Source organism: Nelumbo nucifera, chromosome 8 (assembly GCF_055504915.1).
Source record: "Nelumbo nucifera cultivar China Antique chromosome 8, China Antique-T2T, whole genome shotgun sequence".
In the NCBI taxonomy this organism is placed as follows: domain Eukaryota; kingdom Viridiplantae; phylum Streptophyta; class Magnoliopsida; order Proteales; family Nelumbonaceae; genus Nelumbo; species Nelumbo nucifera.
The window spans coordinates 18,644,868-18,669,400 of record NC_142656.1 but is presented as its reverse complement, the minus strand read 5'-3'; the positions used below and the strand labels follow the sequence as shown (position 1 = coordinate 18,669,400).

The window sequence follows — 24,533 nt, the reverse complement described above, 5'->3', positions numbered from 1 at the left end:
TCACCTCAAGCTTCATCACATCTTCTTGTTGTTTTCTACTGGTTTAATATATTTGCTGCATAAAAAAAAAACTGCCCATAATCTTTGCTAACAGCTTCCCCAAGAAAAAGAATATTTACAAAGGATGAAGCCACCATTACTTAAAAACAGACTAGTGGTCTGCAGGGTGAAAAGCAATAGGCTTTCATAACTACACTGGTGAGTGCATACATCCATCTATTTGAAGGAAAAAAAAAATACAGGAAAAAAATGAGTTAACATGATATATTTAAATGCACAGTGGAGGTGCAAAGGCAAGTTTCTCTCTCTCCCCCATTCCTCCCCCTGTTAAAAATTTAATCTTCTTTATGGTGTCTTTGTAAGTCCAAGCAGCCCTCACCCCATCCATCAGCCAACCAATCACCACTTGGGAGTTCCCTTCAATAACCATCGTTTCTAGGTTCAGCTCTCTTGCTCTTTGAACTCCATGAAGTACAACAAGTAGTTCTGCCCTTCTAGCAAGGCTAAAATGTTACCATTCTTATCCCTAAACACCCCTCCAATCCTCGAAGGGCCTGGGTTGCCCAAACTGCTATCATCAGGTGGTTCCTAGATTTTTTGATATTTCCTCTTCTTTGACGTTGCCACCATTTCCCTCCTTCCTTCTTAAACCATCATGTGAGTAAGGTGAAAACATGTTCATAGATTTAACCAATGTATCATCACTCTTGTCATAATACATTTCCCTAAGTGGACATCATAGCCGACAAGGTTTAGGAACTGAGGAAGAATAGCATTAATAGCTTTCTAAGGAGAGACCACAATAGCCCTAGGAGATACAGCAGCATCCCAGCCATTTGCCATCAACCCATGAATGCTTGCTATTACCTTGTGCCATAACTTTTCATTATCTAGGGGCAGCTTCCATGGCCATTTTCCTAACAAGGCTAGATTTGTAAAATTAATATCCCCTACCCCAAATCCTCCTTGCTCCTTAGTCTTGCATAGTATTTCTCACTTCACCAAAAAATCTTCCTTCCCTTCTCTTGCTCCTACAAAAAATCCCACGTAAGTTTCTCCAACATATTAGCAAGTGGTCCTTCACCAAATGTTCTTTCTCATCCTTACTAATTTATAAATTCCACTTTCTCCCTCTTTGGTGCCTAGTTTATGATAAAGTTCATTATATGCCTTTTTCTTATAAGTATTTATTATATGCCTTAAATTTAGCTTCATTTACTTTCTCATTTCGTTTTATTTTGAGACTAGGTAAGGTTTATATTTTTTTTTTATCAATAAGGTAAGAATTATATTAAGAAAAACAAAACATGTACACCAAAATGATGTACACAGGGACTGATCACAAAACTTCCCTGGCAGCACTATAGAATGCATTTTTCCTAAACTTTCGGAAAAACAGAATCTGAAGAAATGCTCTTATTTTTTGAAAATTTGTGTTTCTGTCCTGCCACAAGCACCAAAACACCACTGCTGGGAGTAAGTTACAGATCAGTTTTCCTCTTTTGTTCAGACCTTCCACCCTCCAACCTTTGAATAATTCCGCTACTGATCCTGGACAAAAGCTTTGCACCTCTAAAAGCCGGGCTACTCTGGACCAGATCTCATAAGAAAAACAACAGTGCAACAGCAGGTGGTTCACTGGTTCTGAATGGCTTTCGCAGAGAACACAATCTGTTGAGTGCAATAGCATGCCCTTCCGCAGGAGATTATCCCTAGTCAGGATTTTGTTTAAATAAGCAGTCCAGACAAAAAAAAGGCCATTTTTGAGGAAACATTCTTGCACCAAATGGGGTTGGCAGGAACTAACTGTTCTTCTCTACTGGTTAGAGCATTTTGGAAAGATTTTACTGTGAACTTTCCTGTCTTGTCCCAATGCCAAACTCTATAGTCAGCCCTCGCGATTTCTACTTCAGTGCTGTATGGCAAATGCATCAATTCCATCAATGCATCCACCTCCTAGTAATCTAAATTTCTTCTTAGTGAGGAAGCCATACCACATTTCCATCTTGCATACAGTCGGCTACTTTGGAATCCTTGTCCGCTGCCATCTCAAAGAGGGCAGGAAAAGCTTCTGCCGGAGGCTTTTCTCCAAACCAATTATCCTTCCAAAGTTTCACCCTTGACCCATCCCAGTGTTTTAAGAGCACAAGGCGCAGGGGTCAATTTGCGCCTGAGGCACAAGGGGCAAGGCAAGGCACACACCTTTTTTAAGCAAGGCGCAAAAATACAAAAACAAATGGTAAAAAGTAAAAAAAAAAAAAATTTGTTAGAAAATTCAAAAAAATGCCAAAAAATTCAAAAAAAAATTAAACATAATATTAATAAAAATTATAAACTTAAATTTTAAAATAATGTTTTAAAAAACCTATTATCTAAAATTAAAATACATAAACATAAGATGTAAAGCATATTCAAATGAGAATTTAAAAATAAAATCAAACATATAAAACATTTTCAAGCATGTAAAACTGTTATTCTACTTTTTCACTCAATTGCATTACTTCAAGTAGCTAATGTAATGTAAAACATATTACATTCCTGATTCTATGAGCTACCTTTGTGCCACGCCCCTCGAGGCAAGCCCAAACAAGTCTATGTTAGGTCTTAAATTCTTAGTTTTCACACAAAAAATAATGATTTTATAGTTTTAATTGCTTTTTAAGAAGACATTTTATTAGGATGAATGAATGAACAACATTACCAAATTGGGGTTGTGCAAGGCGTGCGCCTTTTGAAAGGGCTGCGCCTAGGACCTAGGCGAGGTGCATACCCTGAAATGTGCCTCGCCTGTGCGCCTAGGCGCGCCTTTTAAACCACTAGCCCATCCCCAATCTCAAACTTCGTCCCTTTTGTAAAAGCACCATAAGCCTTTTCAATTCCTTTCCAATCTAAGCAACCATAGGACTGGCTAGTAGTTCTTGGATCCCAATTGACGAGGCATTGGCCTCTGTGGCAGCTTCTTCAACTGGGGGAAACAAAGGTTTGGAATCCTTGAGATCGGGGTGAAAACCCCTCTTTTTGGTTAAAAAGGTTAAGTAGAGGTGGGTTGGATTGGTTGTTAGTCGAACTAGGGCTTAAGTTGGTTGAACTACTCGATTCTTGGGTTGGCCCCAAATTGGTTAAAACATTGTGGTCTCCTTCAACAAGAAGTAGTCCAATCTCTTGAGCCTACATATCCCCTAAAACTTTTTAACTGCCCCATAACTATCACACAAGCAAATTCTAGGCCGGTGGCAAGAGCCAGTCTAGGGTCGGGCTCCCTTCTTGTCATGTGTTCAGAACTGCTCCAACTCCCAATCCCCATTTCTCCAAGTAATTCCATACAACGACTTACTATCTTCTCCACTAGGCGATTTTCAAATGAGATTTGACAAACTCATTTTGCTTTTCCTTTCGCCATACAATTGACTCAGTATGGCAGGCTGGAGCAACAGCCCTTCTTTCTATTGCAGGATCAAAGTTCTTAGCGCCTACCACTGCCACATCACTTCTGAGCTCAGGCTGATTGAAACCTTCAAATGCCTCCTCTTCCTGCTCCACCTTCCCCGGACTCCATCACCAATCACATATTTTCCTCAGCACTTCCTTTGCCTTTGGTCTTCTTCCCACATCTAGAGAGATGTCTAGGCCCGCCAGTGACTTTTGGATCCACTCCTACTCTTCTGACACTGAATCATTGCAGCTGGCTGGTTTTGCCCTTCTCTCTAGGAGTATCTCCAACCATATGGTTACTTCTACCTCCGAGACCCCGTTTAACACCTTTACTATGGCTGGGGGATAGCCTTGCCATTTGGCTCTGATTCTGATCTTTAGAAACTAGGGTTTCAAGAGAAAAGAAGAAGAGAAAAGAAGAGAAGAAGAAGAGGAAGAAAAGAGCAAGTGTCGAGAGGTGTGTGTTGTTCACTGTTCACACCCTCAAAAGATTACTTTATAATTTGAGAAAAGGCCCCTATATGGGTGCCCAAATACTAAGAGAGTATAAGAAAGAAGAAAAAACACCAAAAACACCCCTATCTAGCTATTCTCAACACTCCCCCTCAAGCTGAGCATATATGTCAATCATGCCCAACTTGGCAAGGTTCTTAGCAAACTTTGGATGGTGAACACCTTTAGTGAAGCAATCAGCTAGTTGGTCTTCTGACCTTACAAAAGGAAGGCAAATCTCTTTGCTAGCAATTCTTTCTCTAATAAAGTGTCTATCCACCTCAATATGCTTTGTACGATCATGTTGGACAGGATTGTGAGCAATATTTATGGCTACTTGATTGTCACAATATAGTCTCATTGGAACATCTGCTAGGATGCCCATCTCAGTCAATAAGGTCTTCAACCAGAGGAGTTCAGACACTCCATGATCCATTGCCCTGTACTCTGCCTCAGCACTAGAATGAGCAACCACAGATTGTTTCTTACTTCTCCAGGAAACCACACTGCCTCCAACTGAGGCACAATAACCGGATGTAGATCTTTTATCATCGATGGGCCTTGCACAATCAGCATCTGTGTAAGCCTCAACCTTTAGATGGCCGTGGTTGGAATACAACCCTTTTCTAGGGTATCCTTTCAGGTAGGCTAAAATTCTGTTAACTGCCTGCATATGAGATGTCCTGGATTCATGCATATATTGGCTAACCACTCCAATAGCATAGGAAATGTCAAGTCTAGTCAAACAAAGATACAGAAGACGTCCCACCAATCTCTGATATACCCCCCTGCCTAGAAGAACTTCTCCTTCAGTAGAGTTCAACTTGTGGTTGGGATCAATTGGTGTTTCTACAAGCTTACGCCCTAATTTACCAACCTCATGAAGCAAATCAAGTACATATTTCCTTTGTGACAGAAAAATCCCCTTCTTGGATCTTGCAACTTCAATGCCAAGAAAGTATCGAAGATAACCAAGGTCCTTAATCTCAAATTCAGAAGCAAGGAATGACTTTAACTGAGAGATACCTATGATATCATCACCTGTCACAACAATGTCATCAACATTGTTACTCTACCATCAACTCTTCTAATAAATAAGGTGTGGTCAGCTTGAGATTGAGAAAAACCAATCTTTAAGATGGCATTCCTGAACCTGTCAAACCATGCTCTTGGAGATTGTTTTAGCCCATACAAAGACTTCTTCAAGTGGCACACTTTTCCATCACTGTTAGGAAAACTTACCCCAGGTGGTAAGTTCATATACACTTCCTCTTGTAAGTCCCCATTAAGGAAGGCATTCTTTACATCCATTTGATATAAAGGCCACGAGTAATGGGCGGCAAGAGACATGATCACACGAATAGAATTCATTTTAGCAACTGGAGAAAAGGTTTCCAGATAATCAATGCCATAAGTCTGAGTGTATCCTTTGGCTACAAGCCGAGCTTTGTATCTTTCAATTGAGCCATCTGCCTTGTGCTTAACAATATAAACCCACTTACACCCAATAAGAATCTTATCTTTGGGGCAAGGAACAACCTCCCAAATGTGGTTCTTTATTAGGGCCTCCATTTCTTGGTTCATAGCTTTCTTCTAGTGGGGGCACTGCATTGCCTCTATAACACTGCGAGGGATAGAAACAGAAGAGATAGCAGAAGTATAGACATAATAGGAAGGTGAAAGAGCATCATAAGACACATAATTAGTGATAGGATACTTGCTACATGTCCTCTTCCCTTTTCGAATGGCAATAGGAAGATCAATGTTAGAATTAATAATAGGATTGTCAAGAGGTTCAAGATTACCTAAGTCCGAGGAATCAGATTGTGATGGGCATCCTGCTTCAGGAGCCACCCTCTTACTACGCCTGATGAAAAACTGCTGCTAGGACCGAGGTCGATACATAGGAGGAGGAGGAGGAATAAAGGTAGGAACAAGAAGGCAAAAGGGAGTCCAATCTTCACTTGCATTCTCCCCCTGAAGATGATGGGGTGACTGGAAAAAGGAAGAGGATTCAAAAAAGGCAACATCCTTAGAGGCATATCTCTTGCCAGAGAGAGCATCAAAGCATCTATAGCCTTTCCGAACTGGAGAATAACCAAGGAATACACACTTAACTGATTTAGGATCAAACTTGCACCGGGAAGGACTCATATCATGAACAAAACAAACACAACCAAAGACCTTAAGGGGTAGATTAAAAGGAGGTTCATCAGGGAAGAGTAGCTGATGAGGAGAATGAAGGTTAAGGACCCTTGATGGGAGTCTGTTAATGAGATATACAACTGTCTAAACAACATCACCCCAGAAATGAGTTGGAACATGAGTTTGGAACAATAAGCCTCGAGCACCTTCAACCACATGCCTATTTTTTCTTTCAGCAACTTCAAGAAATCTATACAAATGATATTCAAAGTATTCCTTGGCATTGTCAGATCTTATTATCTTAACTCTTTTCTCAAATTGTGTCTTGACCATATTCATGAAGTTTTGAACAATCATAGGAACTTCATCTCTACTTTTCATCAAATAAAGCCATGTATACCGTCTATAGTCATCATTGAAGAGAATGAAATATCTGTACCTCCCCCCCCATACAGGGGATAGCATATGGACCCCAAACATCAGTATGGATCAAGTGCAAAGCAACATTACTTCTTTTACTGCTTGCAAAATATGTGTTTTTACATTGTTTGGATAAATGACAAACTTCACATTCAAAATTCAATTTCAATACAGAATCAAACAAATTTGGAAACAAAAACTTGACAGAATTGACAGACATATGACCAAGGTGACAATGCCATAATTTCAAAAGACTCGCTTTCTCATTGGAATAAGACTCAGTCTGGCTTGAAAATCCATGCTCTGAAGGTCCATCTAGGAGGTAGACTCCATCCACTTCATGCCCACTTCCAATCATCTTCCTCGTGCTCAGGTCCTAAAAAACACAATGGTTGGAAAAAATGGTCACTGAGCAATTGTGGGATTTTGTTAGAGAACTAACAAACAATAATTTTTTTTTGTAGCTAGGGCACATGTAGAATAGAGTCAAGAGAAAGGTTATTAGTGATTCTGACTTCACCCAGACCCGATATTGGGGTCTGAGATCCATCAGTAACAGTAATCTTGCCCTTCCCTGGGGCTAACTTATATGAGGTAAAATGTAAGGCATACCAATCATATGGGCACTAGCCCCAGAGTCTACAATCCATGGGCTAAAGGAGGTGAAACAAGCAAATATAGTACCTGTCTTGGCATATGTACTAGATAGATTACTAAGTCCAGAACCAGATGAGGAGGAAGTACATTCTCTAACTGCAACAATATATTCCTGAGTTTATCCATCACATCAGAGGAGTCAAGCACATCCGAGGGTTGAGCATTGTTGGTAAACTCTAGCAGATTCTAGGTTGAAGTAGAGAAGAAGAAAGAAAAGAGAAAGAAGAAGAAGAAGAAGAAGAAAGAAAGAAAGGTTCGGCCAAACTAGAAGAGAGTCAAAATCCCTCTCCCCTAGCTGACCCACTTGTATTTATTCAAAAACATAGAGTTATAGGAAAGACCATTTTGTCCCTCATAAAAGATGGGACACATAACTTAAACTCAGATACAATAGACCTTTCACTCTCAAGCAGATAATCCAGAAAAACCAAAATACCCCTGACTCGAGCATTCTAACACTCCCCCTCAAGCTGGAGAGTATATATCATATAGTCCCAGCTTGTTACAAATGTAATCTATTCTTCCCCGAGACAATCCCTTTGTGAGGAGATCTGCCCACTGATTTCCTGAGCTCACATGAGATGTGGTTATTACCCCACTTATTACTTTATCTCTTACAAAGTGACAATCAACCTCGATATGCTTAGTTCTCTCATGAAAGACGGGATTGGAAGAGATGTGAACAGCAGCTTGGTTATCACAGTATAATTTCATGGGTTTGTCAATTGAGAATCCCATCTCTTGAAGCAAGTTCTTCAGCCTAACTAGCTCACATGTGGTATGGGCCATAGTCTTGTACTCTGCTTCTGCACTACTTCTTGCCACCACTGTTTGTTTCTTGCTCTTCCAAGTTACAAGATTGCCACCAAGGAAGGTACAATACCCTGTAGTTGATCTCCTGTCTGATATAGAACCAGCCCAGTCAGCATCTGTGTACCCTACTATCTCAAGAGTTCCTCCACTTTGGTATAACAAACCATGACCTGGAGCACCTTTTAGGTACCTAACAATTCTCAGAACAGCTTCCCAGTGAGGAACCCGAGGATGTTGCATAAACTGGCTCACCACACTCACAGCAAATGATATATCTGGTCGGGTAATGGTCAGGTAGTTCAATTTGCCCACCAACCTTCTGTATCTTCCAGGATCATCAAACTCTTCACCCGCATCAACACTCAGCTTGGCATTGAGTTCCATAAGAGTCTCTGCTGGTTTAGCACCTAACAGCCTTGTTTCTTCAAGTAGATCAAGAACATATTTTCTCTGACATAGGTTGATCCCATGTTTTGACCTCGCAATCTCTATTCCCAGGAAATATTTCAGCTTCCCCAAATCTTTCGTATTGAAGTGATCCTGTAAGAATTTCTTCAACCTGTTGATTCCATTGCTATCACTCCCAATTATGACAATATCATCCACGTACACGACTAGCAAGATTTTCCCATCCTTTGAGTTATAGCTGAACACAGAATGATCAACCTGACATTGTTTCATCCCAAAGGCTTTCATCACTTCACTGAACCTGCCAAACCAAGCACGTGGAGATTGTTTCAGTCCATAAATTGCCTTTTTGAGCCTACACACTTTGCCAGACTCCCCCTGAGCAACAAACCCTGGTGATTGCTCCATATACACCTCCTCAACTAGATCACCATGCAGGAAGGCATTTTTGATGTCAAGTTGTACAAGAGGCCAATCATACATAGCAGCTAATGAAATCAGCACCCGAACTGAACCAATCTTAGCCACAGGAGAAAATGTCTCCATATAGTCCACACCATACATCTGAGAATAACCCTTGGCCACCAACCTCGCTTTCAATCGCTCCACACTGCCATCAGGAAGATACTTCACTGTGTAGACCCATTTACACCCAACTGTGTGCTTACCGGAAGGAAGAGCGGTGAGTTCCCATGTGTGATTATGTTGTAGAGCAGAGAGTTCCTCTTCCATGGCTTGCCGCCACCCTAGGGAGGCAAGAGCTTCCTGGACAGTCTTGGGAATGGGAACAGATGAGAGTAATGATATAAATTTGCAATGAGAAGCAGAAAGGTGAGCAGTGGAAACATAGTGTGAAATGGGGTGAGAAGTACAAGTACGTTTACCTTTTCGTAGAGCAATAGGAAGATCAGGATCTGAAGGAGAAGGAGCAGTAGCAGGATCTATCGACAGGGGCTGAAGTGGAGGAGGGCCCGATGCACTTCTGCGGGTATACACTTGAGTGATTGGCGGCTTCTCAGTAGTAACAGGCATAGGATGTGCATCTGCAGTAGAAACAGGAGCTACTGGAAGGATGTCCACAACAGGTACAGGAAGGGGAACCACAGAGGGAGAGGAAGAGACCCCAGCATCTGAGAAGAACGGAACTGACTCAAAGAAGGTGACATCAGAGCACACAAACGATTTATGGGATTTTGGGTTATAACACTTATACCCTTTCTGAGTCCTTGAGTAGCCAAGAAAAATACACTTAGTAGCTCGAGCATCTAGCTTGTCTAACCCAAGCCCCAAGTGTTGAACAAAACAAACACAGCCAAAGATTCTTGGGGTAAGAGGAAATGGAGATAAAGTGGGAAACAACACGGAGAAAGGGGATTGACTTCCAAGGATTGACATGGGCATCCGATTGATCAGAAAACAGGATGTAAGAACAGCATCACTCCAAAAATGTTTTGGGACATTCATATTAATCATCAAGGATCGAGCAGTTTCAAGAAGATGCCGATTTTTTCGTTCAGCTACACCGTTCTGTTGTGGGGTGTAGGCACAAGAAGTTTGATGAATGATCCCATGATGTTCTAGGTATTGCTGAAATGGTGAGGAGTTGTATTCTTTGGCATTATCGGAGCGAAGAATTTTAATATGAACACCAAATTGAGTGCGTATTTCAGCATAAAATTTTTGAAAAATAGGGAACAACTCACTACGATCTTTCATAAGATAAATCCATGTCATCCTTGAAAAGTCATCAACAAAGATTACAAAATACTTATACCCATTGTATGACACCACTTTAATTGGACCCCATACATCGGAATGAACTAAAGAGAAAGGACTTGAGACACGACTATCAACTCTTGGACTAAATGAGACTCTATGATGTTTACCCAATTGACATGACTCACAATCTAATGATGAAAGATGACTCAAAGAAGGAACCAATAACTTCAAGGCCTTGAGAGAAGGATGACCAAGTCTACAGTGCCACTGAAGAGGAGTAAGAGATTACTGAAAAGCTACTGGAGGACCACCACCATCAAGGTAACATAATCCACCTGCTTCATGCCCTCCACCAATCTTCCTCCCCGTCTTGAGATCCTGAAACACACAAGAAGGGTAGAAGGTTACAGAACAATTAAGAGACTTGGTTAATCTGCTGGCAGACATAAGGTTAAAAGGAAACTTAGGAACATATAAAACAGATGATAAAGGCAAGGAGGAGAGATTAGCATCACCAACACCACAGATAGGAGATGTAGAACCATTAGCAAGTGTAACTGTTTGAGGTGTGGAGGAGTGGGAAAGGGAAGAAAATACATCAAGAGTCCCAGACATATGGTCCGAGGCCCCGGAGTCAATGATCCAGTGTGAGTCTTTGGAAGCTAAGCAAGCCATACCTGAATGGGCAAGTGTAGCAGTGTTCTGCTGAGATGTTTGAATGAACTGCTCATATACTGCACGTGGTACACTCACCATTTCCTTCTCAGAAGCACAAGTAGATGTGGAGGGGATTGGGTCAGTTTGCTGACTTTCAGTAATTATGTCACTACCCTTAGTCCTAGCATGGTTAGCCCAAGTGTTGGGTGTACCACGCAAATCATAGCAGAAATTAACTGTGTGCCCCTCTAAACCACAATGTATACACTTTCTCTGAGTATAACTCCTTCCTCTTCCCCGACCTCCCCTTGAGTCTCGACCTCCAGTCCGACCACTAGCCCTGCTAAACATGTGACCACCACGGTTACTTGGGAGTCCACTCCTGACACCACCACTTCTATTTCCACGACCACCCCCTTCAGTCACTACCAAACCAGATCTGTCAGAGAGAGAAGAATGTTCTACCGACTCAATGGATGTCCTCTTAAGACGAGCAAAAACTTCTTCAAGTGAGGGAAGAGCAGATCCTCCCAATATTTGTGCTCTGATAGGCTCATACTCAGCCTTCAACCCCACAAGAAACCTTGTCACATCAAGCTGCTCACGTTGCTGTTGTTGGATCTGAACATCTGATGTTAGAAGATGATACACATTAAGCTCATTACGAATGTTCCTCAAACTTGCATAGTACTCTTCTAAGCTTTGACTCCCTTGCTTCAAATTGAAATACTCTTGGTACAACTGATACACCCTAGTTGTATTGTCTTGTCCAGAGTACAACTTCTTAGCATGATCCCAGATTTCCTTAGCTGTATCTAGGAACATGAAGTTCACACTAATCTTTGGTTCCATGTTGTTCCAGAGCCATGTCATTATCTGTGCATTTACTTGTTCCCAGTCACTGAACCCAGGGGAATCAGAGGGAGGTTTCTCCCCTCTTACATGTTTTACCTTTCTCTTGGCCTTCAAGAACACCTCCACAGATTTTGCCCATGGTACATAATTCTCACCATTCAACTTGATGGATGTCATTTGAACACTTAGATAGTCTGGAGAAAGCATGACACCTGTTTTGTTATCATTCCCATTTTCAAATGAAGCCATCTTAATTATTTTACCTTCAAATATACAACACAACCTCACACTCTTTCACAAGACTTATCTCACTTATAACACCACCAATTCCAGCTTCTTTAAATACACATTACACACACCACACACTAAGGCTGAAATCACTCAGACTTCACATCAAACACCTGGGCTGCACACTGCAAAACCATTCACCATCAACACACTAAGACTGAAATCACTCAGTCTTCACATCAAACACCTGGGCTGCACACTGCAGAACCATTCACCATCAACACACTAAGACTGAAATCACTCAGTCCTCACATCAAACACTTGGGCTGCACACTGCAGAACTGATTACACACAAGGTATAGGAGATCACTTTTAAATATTTTTGAAACATAGATACACCAATCACCATGACACAACCACCACCAATCTACTGCTGTTGTGAACTTCAGCAGTCGACAACTCTTCTTTCAACATACATACGAAGAGAAATGCAGAGGAACACGACTGAGATGCATATCAGTCACTGAGCACCACCACCACAACCAACTTTTGAAACAAAAAAGAAACATTCACAGTCCCTTGGACAAACAACAGTAGTGTTCATACCTGTCCACATTCAGCCCTCTTCGATACTGAATAGAGGGTTTAGTATACCACTCCAACGACCACCACAGCAACGACCGGAGGCATCCTCACCTCCAGGCCCACAAAACGACAGCTCCTTTTCAGCCCCTTATCGAACCTCCACTCAGGTCAGTCGAAAAGGAAGAAGATGACTGTGAAAGTTGGCGGCGAACCCAGAAAGAGAACAGCAGCAAGAAAGAAATGAGGATACGACCTTACAGCTCTGATACCATGTTAGTAAACTCTAGCAGATTCTAGGTTGAAGTAGAGAAGAAGAAAGAAAAGAGAAAGAACAAGAACAAGAACAAGAACAAGAAAGAAAGGTTCGGCCAGACTAGAAGAGAGTCAAAATCCCTCTCCCCTAGCTGACCCACTTGTATTTATTCAAAAACATAGAGTTACAGGAAAGACCATTTTGTCCCTCATAGAAGATGGGACACATAACTTAAACTCAGATACAATAGACCTTTCACTCTCAAGCAGATAATCCAGAATGACCAAAATACCCCTGACTCGAGCATTCTAACAAGCATCATTACCAACTGTAGCCAGGTGAGCATTGCCCTTCTTCCCAATTTTGTACTTCTCCGGCTTTAGATGAGGATTGAGCTTCCAGCACCTTTTTTTAGTGTGTCATGGCTTCTTGCAGTACTCACAAATAACATCCTCGACCTTCTCTACAATGGGATGTTTGCTAGTATTTTGCTTGGGTCGTGATAACATAAAGGCAAAATGATCACTCACAGAGGATTGCATCATGGCGGTTCTTCGACTTTCTTCCCCTTGTACAAGAGAGTAAGCAGTAGCAAGAAAGACAATGCTTGCACTAAGAATGTGTTGCCTGTTGAAATCAAACTCTGGTTTTAAGCCTACGAAAAAATCAAAGACTCTATTCTCCTCTATGTACTTCCGATACTGCTCACCATCTTCAGGGTCCTTCCAAACTAGAGATTTCAAGTGGACCATTTCTTCCCAGATAGACTGTAGAGAAGAGAAATACATAGCAACAGATCTCTCCCCTTGACGCATACTGCAAGCTTCCCTCCTAAGCTGATACACTTAAGCAGTATTGTTAACTTGGAATAAGTAGCAACCACCCTATCCCAAATATCCTTGGCAGATGGAAGAAACATGTAATTTCGAGCAATATGAGGTTGCATTGAGCAAATCAGCCATGACATAACAAGGGACTTATCCTGTTCCCACCTTGCAAATTTCGGGTCTTCAGGACTCGGCTTTACTTCCCTTCCTGTGATGAATCCTAGTTTACCCCTCTAAAAAAATTAGTTCCATCCAGTTTAACAGTAGTTATCATAACATTGGAAATATTTGCAATTCCCGGGAGCATGTCGGGAACCATCTGAAAATCCTTAGATGATTCCATATTCTAATAAGACACCTTTTCACCAACCAAAAAGGACCCCCAACACTTTAACCAAGGTTCCAGACCCAAAAACCAAGTTACTACACGGTTATGAACCATAGGAAGCCTGAAAAAACTAGGTTGGCGGCAAAATAGGAGAAAAAAATCTCCCAAAAATCACACAATGCTCAGAAAATTACGGGACCACTTCCCATCAATCCCAAATTGAAAAACGAATCGAATGGCCTAGGTTTTACAGCAGAAAAAATATCATTAAACCTGTTGTACATGGCTCGACATCAGACCTGGAATTTCTGTGATTTTTTCCTTAAAAAATCCACCAAAAATCATAGAAGCTTCATATGATGACAAGAGTCATACCAAATTTTTTCTAAAATCAGGATGGATCAAACTGTGCTGGTTTCATAGACTGCTGCTGGCACCTGTACAGATTGTTGACGTCATCCAGCGGCGGTCTAACGTCCGCAGTTCGCCTCTAGGTAGGAGATCAGTAGAGAACAACTCCCATATGCTTCTACCCGCTCTGATACCAAGTTGTAAAAACTAGGGTTTCAAGAGAGAGGAAGAAGAGAAAAGAAGAGAAGAAGAAGAGAAAGTGTCGAGAGGTGTGTGTTGTTCATTGTTCACACCCTCAAAAGATTACTTCATAATTTGTGAAAATAATAATTACAAGAAGGCCCCTATATGGGTGCCCAAATACTAAGAGTATAAGAAAGAAGAAAAAAAACCAAAAACACCCATGTTTAGCCATTCTCAACATGATCCATTATGTTGTTTCTTTGGCCAAGTTCGAGTCGTTGGTCTCCAAATAGCCTCTGCAGAGATTCCCAATCTTCTCCACCACCTTGGTACTCCAAAAATGAAGAGGTAAACCAAAGATTCTTAGCTAGTAAGCTTTTCGTACTACCGCATTCTAGTACAATCCCCCCATGTCCCACGGTACCAGAAGTAGCAATTCTCCATCCACATTCCTATCACCGGTGCACCAAACCCTTTTGGGTTCTTCCTCATTTGCAAAGATTGAGAGAATCCTCGAGCCCGATAGCCTCTGTAGTCTCAACCCCCCTTTTACCTTCCATCTTTGCATGGACCAGTTGCTAAAATCCTCCAACTGTTTCACGGTGGAGATTGCACCAAGTAAACAGGTTTTAAGAAACTTCTTCCATTTTTCATTCCCCAACCCTTCCGTGGCAATGAACATGCAATTTCCGTCTGCCCTCACCTCTGCAGATCCTTCTTTAGTACATGACAAGCCACCAACAACCTCAGCGTACGTTTCCTTTCTATTGTTCTGTCGAAATTCTTGACCTGGAGGTCCTCCAAACCCGTCCTTTTCCCCTCGTGTTTCTGCCCGAAAATCTGCCTTCGACCTTCCCCTTTCGTCTCCGTTGTAATTCCACCTTCACTTTCTTTTTAACTTCCTTTTCTTGTGGTTTTATATTTTCCAAAGTTTTCTACATTTTCCAATCTTCATAGCATACCCATTTTGCTTTGATCATATTTTCAACCATAAGGCCCATCCTAATTATCAGACAGGATTTGGGCCTAAGCCCAACCCAAGCCCAAACTTGCACAATGTGTGCTAATCTTGGGACCACCTAGACCTAGCCTAGTTTAGCCTTATTCTCACCCCTAATTGTTAGGTTGTGATTACCAAACTATAAGCAAACAAAAGCATTAAAAATGAAAAGTGCAAAAGAATTACCGCATCACTATGCTCAGGGAGGGATGGAGGACCTCCCTTGGGAGGCTTCAAAACCAACTCTATGAATTCAAGCACATTAGGACTCCAAAATGGTGAGCTTGGTGGAACTTTTTGAGGATTTTCCATGGCCATCTCTGCTCTAACAAGGTCAATAAGAATTGCAATCTGCATAAAAATGTACATTTTAAAAATAAAATTGTGATTCATAAAACAATGAATATGTTGGAATATTACTATGTAAAACATGAAAAAGATGGGCTGAAGCAGCTTACCATTGAAGGAAATCTATTATTTGTTACCAATGCCTTTAAAAGGTCAAACCTATGAAATGCTGGAATGCTAGCAAGTACCTGATGATATTATTGTACAACAAATGGATATAAACATCAATAGAATAAAAGGTCAACACATGAAACTAATAGAGCTAAATAAAGAAAATGAGCAACTGAATATATTAAATTTCAAAGAAAAACTTTATATCAAAGACAAAGATAAAGTGCATTTGGAAGAAGGGGAACACTAGAATGTTCTCCAACAAAAGAGAGATGCAGGAGGAAATTATTGAGCTCGTCACTATTAGAATGGCTCATCGCTGCATACCAGAGAAAAGTTTAGACAATTCAGCACTAATATTATTTGTTGAGGTTGGACTCAGGTTTCATCTTCGTCTGCATCCAGAAATATGCATACAGATTTGGGCTCCACTTTCTCATGGGTCCATCAGGCTAAAGTATTACATATATATTTTGGTCCAATGGGGCAGGATTATTATATCTAAGCGGGGTCCAATGGAGCAGGGTTACTATATCTAAGCTGAGCCTTTGGTCCTTCTAAGGGGATTATTAGGGATATCAATGGCTTGGGTTCAGAACAGGTTCAACTCAACCAGAAGCCAACCCCATCCAACTAAACAAAGTGAGATACCAAATCCAATCTGACTCACCCCACAAATAGTAAACCTATACTCAATCAAGGCTATTTGTACAAATATTTCAGTGCTACAGTGTCAACAGGTCAGGTTTGCCATGGGTTAGCCTCAACTTGAACCCAATTAAGGTTGACCCAACCCTAACCCAATAGGGTTGGGTCAATGTGGGTTTATCATTTAACCCAACCCACTGACATCCCTAGGGATTATGACTGTTATATGCCTTTGGTTGCTTTAAGGTGAAGGTAGAGGAATATTCATACATGATCATTTGGTGGATGAAGAAAAGAGGTAAGAAAAGGAGATGAAAGATGGTGCTGCACTTGGTAGTGGGTCCTACACAAATGGTGTTTGTCCAAGAGACAGATTCTGATGGGGTGTTGATTGCAAGTGAATGTGTGGATGTGAGAAATAGAAGTGGGGAAGGTAAGGTGATTTGCAAACTTGATTTGGAGAAAGCATAAGATTATGTACAACGGGGATTTTTAGAAGAAGTTTGGAGGCTGGGATTCAGGGAAAGATGGAGGAGTTGGATATTTGCATGCATTTCCTAAGTTTCATTTCCATTTTTGGTGAACGGGGTCTCAACTAAATTTTTTTATGCTTCAAGGGGCTTAAAACAAGGGGATCCATTTTCCCTTATGCCTTTTGTGCTAGTAGTGGGGGTTTTGAGCAAGTTGGCAGTCAAAGGTAGAGATGTGGGGCTGTTCTATGGGTTTAATGGTGGCTCCGTTGGTGAGATCTCCAGTTGTTTATAGTGGAGACTCAGTATCAAATATTACTATCAACAGGGTTGGGGGTTTTAAGGGTTAGGGGGATAGGCTACCCCTGTTGTGTAGTCCCAAGAACATACGAATACAAATTGATTTGCTCAGACCTTTACGGTTATTGATCAAAAAAAAAAGTTGGGAGAGACAGAATGTTGCCTACAATATGCTGGCTGGAAAGGCAAATATCTGTCATTTGGGGGGACCACAAATATCTGTCATTTGCCAATTTATTACCTATCTCTCTTAAAGGCACCAACTTTGGTGTTCAATTGAGAAACTCCAAAGGGACTTTTGGTGGAACCAATGTTTTAAAAGGCGTAGGAGGTGTACGCCTGGAGGCGCTCCCAAAACGCCCTGAGGCGTATGCCAGAGGCGCTGACACCTCTGAGGTGTACGCCTTAGGTGCAAGAGGCGTACGCCTCATGCACTTTTTTCATGAGGTGTGCTAGAGGCGTACGCCTCATGCGCCTCATGCACATCTTATATAAAAAGACAAAAAAAAGAAAAAAGAAAAAAAAAGGAAAGGAAAGAAAGGAAAGGAAAGGAAAGGGAAAGAAAAAGAAAGAGAAGAAAAAAAAAAGAGAAAAGGAAAGAAAAGAAAAGGAAAGGGAAGGGAAGGGAAGAAAAGCTAAGGGGAAGAAAGTGGTTTGCCCCCTGCCCCTTCGGTTGGGGGGCGAACCCGCCCCCTTCTCAATGCAGCCCAATTTGTTTTTTTTTAGTCGGGGCTTCAACTAATGTTATGCATCTTTGTTCTTCTTAATATAAAAAATTTTTATTAAAAATAAAGAAAAAATGAGATCCCCCCTTCCTCTTCATCCTCCTCCTAACCCCCCTCCTCTTAAGGAGGCTTACGCCTCCTTGTGTTCGGGAGGCTTACACCACTTGCGTTCTGAACTACGACTCATGCCTCTAGGTAGTGCAACGCCTCATGTCACGCCTCCGCGTTTTAAAACATTGGGTGGAACATAGAAGCGGAAAGGAAGAAATTTCATTTGGTCAAGTGGGACTTGGTATGTAGAGCTAAAAAAGATGGGAGCTTGAGAGTGAGAAGGGTGGGAACTTTCAATAAAGTCTTGTTGGGAATATGGATGTGGAGGTTTGGGAGGGAGAGGTAAACCCTTTGGAGGAGGGCTGTAGCATGTAAGTATGGGCCTATGGGGTGGTGATCTTTGGGTGCGATTCGAGGGAGGTGAGATCATCCTATGAGGTAAGTGTGTGGAAGAGGATAATGAAGTTCAATTCATTGATGCAACCTTTCTTTTCTTGGAGAGTGGGGAATGTGTCTAGTGTAAGATTTTGGAAAGATTAATGGTTAGGAGTTGAAAAGCTTTGTGATCTTTGCCCAAGGCTTTACAATTTGAGCAAGAAAGTGGTGCCTATTTTCCACCGCTATGAGATCAGTAATGGTTCAGTTGTATGGTGTCCTACATTTGGAAGACCTTTATTTGATTGGGAGGTGGAGCGTGTAGGGATGCTGGCAAAGTTACAAGAGGTGTTGATTGACCCCTTGGCTTCAAATTTAAATGGTGAAAGGAATGTAAAGAAGGAAGATTCACAGTCAAGTTTCTCTACAATGCTCTGGTTAGAAATCGAGTGGAGGCCGATTCAATTAGAGGTGTTTGGGGGAAACCAATTCCTCCAAGAGCAGAGGCATTTGCTTGGTTGGTCTCAATGGATAGTATCCTCACTCAAGATAAGTTGAAAAAAAGAGGATTTCAGTTTCCAAACAGAATTGCTACTTTGTGAAAGGCATTTGAGGCTTACTTCTTCAAGCTCTTCAGGGTGGTTGGGTGGTCCCCGATCAATTACAATGAGATCTTCAGTTGCAGGCCAAGAGTTCAATGAAGCTCTAAGTTTAAAATCATTTGGAGTTGCATTCCCTTTGATGTCTGTTGGAAGGTTTGGAAGGAGAGAAACAAAAAAATGAAGGAAAGATGAAAAGCAATGAAGTAGGGGTGGTAATTAGCTCAAGGATAATTGGCTGGGTTTTAAATCTTCATAATTGGCTGTGCAAAGTGAAGATGGGATGGTGTTTCATGCTTACAACACAAAGTGAATCTATTCATGGCAGATTTTGGGACTTCGGAGGAAGGTCTTGCATCAGTTTGGGTGCTTGGAAGTTCTATCAAGGTCGTGGTAGCTGAGATGGGGTTCAGTATCGCGAAACCTTCCTCCACAGATGTCCGATTCTGCATGTCTCAAGAGGCTGCCCTTCAAACGAAGAGGTAGAACATTGGACATCTCTCCAGTAGCGGAACCTGCAAACTCCGTCTATGCGAAGACTTGAAGGGAGCAAGTGGCTCATCATTTTTGCTTTAGAGGAAGAAGCACGCAGAGTATTTTTTTTCTTTTTTGATCAGCAAGAAATTTTTAATTAAAACAGAGAAAATCAGTTACAATAGTTAAACTTTGCAGAGAAGCATTAATCTACTCTACAACCACCATCCCATTTGCATTCCGTTTGACCCAACCAAACTGAGAGTTGATCCTCCTTGCAAGTATGTCAATTTCTCTGAAGATAAATTTGAGCTTCCAAGGTACTGATGTGATATTTTTAGCCCAAGAAATGACCAATAGTGAGTCTCATTCTATTTCTAAGTCTGTTGTACCCATCTGCTCAGCCATCTTTAGACCTTGAATTAGGGCTAGAGATTCAGCCTGTATTGAGTCACCACACCCAGATGCTTTCTAAACACCCCCCCCTATGCCTACCCTTCCTGGGTTGCCAAAAGAACTCCCATCAAAGTTTAGTTTTAGTTTGTTCAGTGCCGGTGGCTTCCATTCCACACTCACAATTACTTTGGGTGAATCTGTTTGTGCTACTTCAGCCCACCTTCTTAGAATCTCACTCGTGGAGTAATTTTTGAATAACTCCATGGGCTTCACCCAATGTACAGTTATGATTTTTATGGCTTCAATAACTTCCTCCTTTGATTTTCTTTTTCCAGAAAAAATTCTTAGGTTTCTTTCCTCCCATATAGTCCATACTGTAGCTGCTCTTGCTAACTTCCATAAGCACTTTCCTCTTTTCTTCTGTTGTCTCGGGAAGGAGGGGCTGAAAAGACTTACCACATCCTGTGGGGGAACCCATATGCATCCAAAGAGAGAACAAACAACATTCCAAATACCAGAAACAAAAGAGCAGGATAAAAGTAAGTGGGTTAGGGTTTCACCACAATCCGTACAAAGGACACACACATGAGGAGAGAGGCAATTGTTTGGCCTCCTTTTCTGTAGCACATCACAAGTGTTTACCTTCCCTAGGAACACTTCCCAACAGAAAGCTTGTACTTTTGGAGGGATCGGTTTACACCAGATTTCTCTCACTAGGAAGTTCACCCTCATAGGATCAATGTGAGTGAGCAAACCAAAGAAAGATGCACAGGAAAATAACCCATCAGGAGTTGGGGACCAAACTCTACTATCAGCTATAGATTGGTCCAAGTAGACCCTTTCAAGTGTTGAGATCAAAAGCACTAGAGGCTCACATTCATTTTCCCTCAACCCTCTTCTGAATCCAAAATTCCAAGAGATAACCAAATCTGAAAGCAAACCAAAACTAGCAACAGGTTTGTTTTTATGATTTGATAAGGAGTAGAGGTGAAGCACGCAGAGCTTTTCACTCCCAAAATCTCTTTCTCAATGGGTTGCATTTCTCTTTGTCGCATTGGACCCAAGTAGGCTGCTCGGAAAGATAGAGTCGTGGTTCCGGAAATTGGTGAATTAGAGTGTTCGGTGTTCCTCTCTCAATCTAGTGCCAAACAGTCTTCAAGGAGATTGGGGACGCAATTGGTGATTTCTTCATCGTGGACCCAAACAATCTCGCTTGGAAAAATCTCGAAGCCCTCAGTCTTCTAATGTGGAGCAGGGCAGTTCGCGACATCCCCAAAATTTTAGAACTTGAAGTAAGAGGCGTCAAGTATCTTTTGTGGATTGTAGTAGAAGATATTGAGTTCCCAGTTGTCTTCTGAACTAAGAGTTGTAGCAAATGGGATTTCAACCTACAATCATCTGCTCTATCTCTGTACACGGGATTGGAACAAGTGCACCTTGTTTCGACGCTAGGGTTAGATCTGGGGAATAGTGGAGGCTTTCCATTCGATCGTGGGGCATCTATGGTTTATGTCAAATGGAAGCGCCGTAAAAGAAGAAGACGAAGAGGGAAGAAGTGGTAGGTTCTACTTCACAAGGTAAGCAGAGAGACTGGGGAAAGGGAGTTGCATAGGCTCCCAGCGTTGGAGGACATTCAAGCGAGGGCTTGTCCCCAGAGTCAATCTTCTTTAGCAGGTGGGAAATCTGAGGTGGCATAGCCACTAGTCAGAGCTTCGCTAGACTTGGTGCCATCAAAGGACCGGCCGCCAAAGAAAACAAAAACTTCAAGCTTCTCTACTCAACGGTGGGCGGGATTTTCAAATTTCAATCTGTTTCCAAGTATGTTAGGCGGGCGGAGAATGTTTAGTTCATTTTCGACATGGGGGTTGGGTCGACCTTTATGGGTCAACCTAATTTTTTTTATTCGCCCACCTAGTGGCCAAGTTCATGGATTGGGCTCACCTTGTTATGCTTTGAAGCCCATTCGGCAAGATCCTCTAAAGATCTCATCCCTTTGAAATCCATTTGGTAGAGATTTGAGAGAATTAAGGACCCTTCACGTGGTGATGAAGGGAACCATCAACCATCTATGCCAAAATCCTTCATCCAGGAATGAAAGTTTGACCATGGTTTTTAAAATCGGACTAGACAGGGAACTGTTCTGGGATCCATTTCCTAGGTCGAACGGTCCAACAGTCCAATCCAAACGAACCACTCGCTCTAACAGAAAAAATTAAAAATTAAAAAAAAAAAAAACGGCCAAAAACCATTCCCAGGTCAAACGGTTCGACGGTCCAACCGCCTGGGTCAGCGGATCGCTGACCAAATCAACAATTTTTGGCCAAAAAGTGGCTTTGGGGTTAAATGGAACCGGTCATTCCCGGTTTTTCTGGTCCAACCATGCGGTCTGGTCCAGTTTTGAAAACATTTAGTCTGACTGAAATGTAGTCAGGTTTGACATCTCGTCTAGCACAAGGTGAGCCCAATTTTGATGGGGACTTGGTGAGTGAGTCCCTCTCTGACCTACAAGAGGAGGAAGGTTGCTCTGAACAGGTGGTTGGTGTAGATCAGGTGGAGAAAAAATGGGTTTCAGGAAGCTTCTTGTGGTGTCCTACCCAATGGAGCAAGAACCTCAAATAAGGGACTGGTTTAGAGCTAATTTCGCCAACAAGGTGAAGGCTCATACCTCTTAGAATGACATTTGTTCTGTCTCAGATGCAGATGTGGAGACAGAGAGCTCGTGGTCAGATTTCTCTTCCGCACATTTGATGCTTCCGTTAGGGAGCAGAAAATCCAAGTTATTGATTGATTGGTATGATTTGTTGGTTGCTAATCCTCCTTCCTGAGGGGGAGGGGTAGAAGAGGCAAAGATAAAAGCAACTCGACCCACTAAACTAGCCGTCTTCCTGCCTTCTCTTGTTTTGGGGGTGTGTTTTTGGCCATTGGATTTAGGTTAGACTGAGGCTCTGATGTTGGATGTTATCTCATGTGTTGTTTTGTTTTGTTGTTTCTAGCCCTTGAGTGAGTGTGTTCAGGTTGGGAGTCGGTCTTTTTTGGGGTCTACTGGGCTTGTTTTCCTTTTGTATACCTCTTGTATACTTTCTTCCCATTTCGTTTTTAATAAAAACTACCTTACCTTTTGCAAAAAAAAAAAAAAAAAAAAAAAGATCTTCAAAATTTGAAGGCCACAGGAAAGATGATTTTGGAGCAGATTTGTGGTGCACTTTGAATGATTGATTCTGTTTTCTTTGTATTTTGGATTAGTGTCTTTGTTTTTCATATTTTCTTGGTTTGTTCGGTTTTGTTGTTGACTCCTTGTCACCATAGACGATGAATTTGTATCTTTTTCCTTGTTAGCAATAAAGTTTTTTTCTTTATTTATCTCCAAAAAAGAGGTAAGTATCCTTGTGCTGTGTTGTATCGAAGAGGCTAGAATTAGGCTGCAATCAAGTTGGATTCAAGATTGGATCCTGTTTTAAGGTGGAGGTAGAGGGGGATTCATACATGGTCATTTGGTGGATGAAGAAAGGAGGTGAGTATCCTTGGTTGTGTTGTATCAAGGAGACTAGAATTAGGGTTGTAATCAGGTTGGATTCGGACCGGATCCTGCTACATTCAAATTTGATCTAATTGCCAAATGTTAGATCAAAATGTGAATTGATATCTGATAAGTTGAACTCGGATTTTAATCACATTGAATTTAATCACCATCATCTAAGCCTTGTCCTAACTATATGGGGTTGGCTGCCTGAACCCTGTTTAGTCATTCCATTCTGTTTGGCACCATCATTAAATTATGGACACTTAGATCATTTCTTATTACTTCCACCCGAGTCTAACTTTCTGTGCTTATAATTAAAAAAAAAAAAGTTAATGTTATATACATAATTATATTATGTTATATATATAAAATAATAATATTTCATCGGGCTCGGATTTTAATCTGATTGGATGAGGTTAAATCTGCATGTGATCTTATTTGGATCAGTATGTCAAATCACTAGGAGACCAAGAGAAGACCTCAATCCACTTGGTAGGGAGTGGAGTTAGCAATGAATTGTGGGCTTCACCCTACAAGATTAGCTTGTATTTTTCTTGTATCTTGGGGTTTAAAGGATGCTGTTTCTTTGATCAAGGTTTAAAAGATGCCGTTGTAAGTGAATTTATGAGCTTTTGTTTTGTTGTCCTTGCGCAGCATCTCTTCATTTCACATAGCAATAAACTTTTGATCAAGAAGTTGAATAGAGAAAGGCAACCATATCAGCAGCAGTAACTGTTTATTAATTTAAGATACAAGAGTTATGTATATGCATTAGTAAGTTTGCCACCCCTTTGTGTGGCCAAGCAAAAGCTCCCCACCCCTTTCTTATTGTTCTTTCATTTTTGGCGTTACAACTTTCACCATTGGGAAATCAGTCCCCAATACATCTGATTCCTTCATACACCCTATCTAGCTATGAATCTGCCACACTGTTGGCTGAACATGGAATCCACCTATATGCCCCCCCCCCTAGCCTTCTCATTCCTTTAGTGCCCCTGATTTCATGTCTGTAATGCCAAAAACTCATCCTATCACTTAAACAACCATTCCACCACCACATGTAAATCACCTTCCACGACAAGATTCTCGATGTTGCGTCTCTTTTCCATCCTTAATCCATGTTGCATTGCCATGACTTTCGCCCTAGTTGTGTCTCTATAACC

At 41.5% G+C, this 24,533-nt stretch overlaps 1 protein-coding gene across 3 annotated transcripts in view; it reads right to left on the bottom strand.

Annotated features, from left to right (window-relative positions):
* The window catches only part of ALF4 (aberrant root formation protein), a 60,213-nt gene that overhangs the window by 2,208 nt on the left and 33,472 nt on the right, over positions 1-24,533 (bottom strand). For 2 of the 3 annotated variants that reach the window (XM_010246485.3, XM_019196158.2), the window contains exons 11-12: positions 15,812-15,889; positions 15,540-15,704 (exon numbers count right to left, since the gene is read on the bottom strand). In XM_010246485.3, coding sequence (XP_010244787.1) covers positions 15,540-15,704; positions 15,812-15,889 — 243 coding nt within the window. The remainder of the gene's footprint in view (positions 1-15,539; positions 15,705-15,811; positions 15,890-24,533) is intronic. The other variant, XM_088893605.1, reaches the window with a different exon arrangement.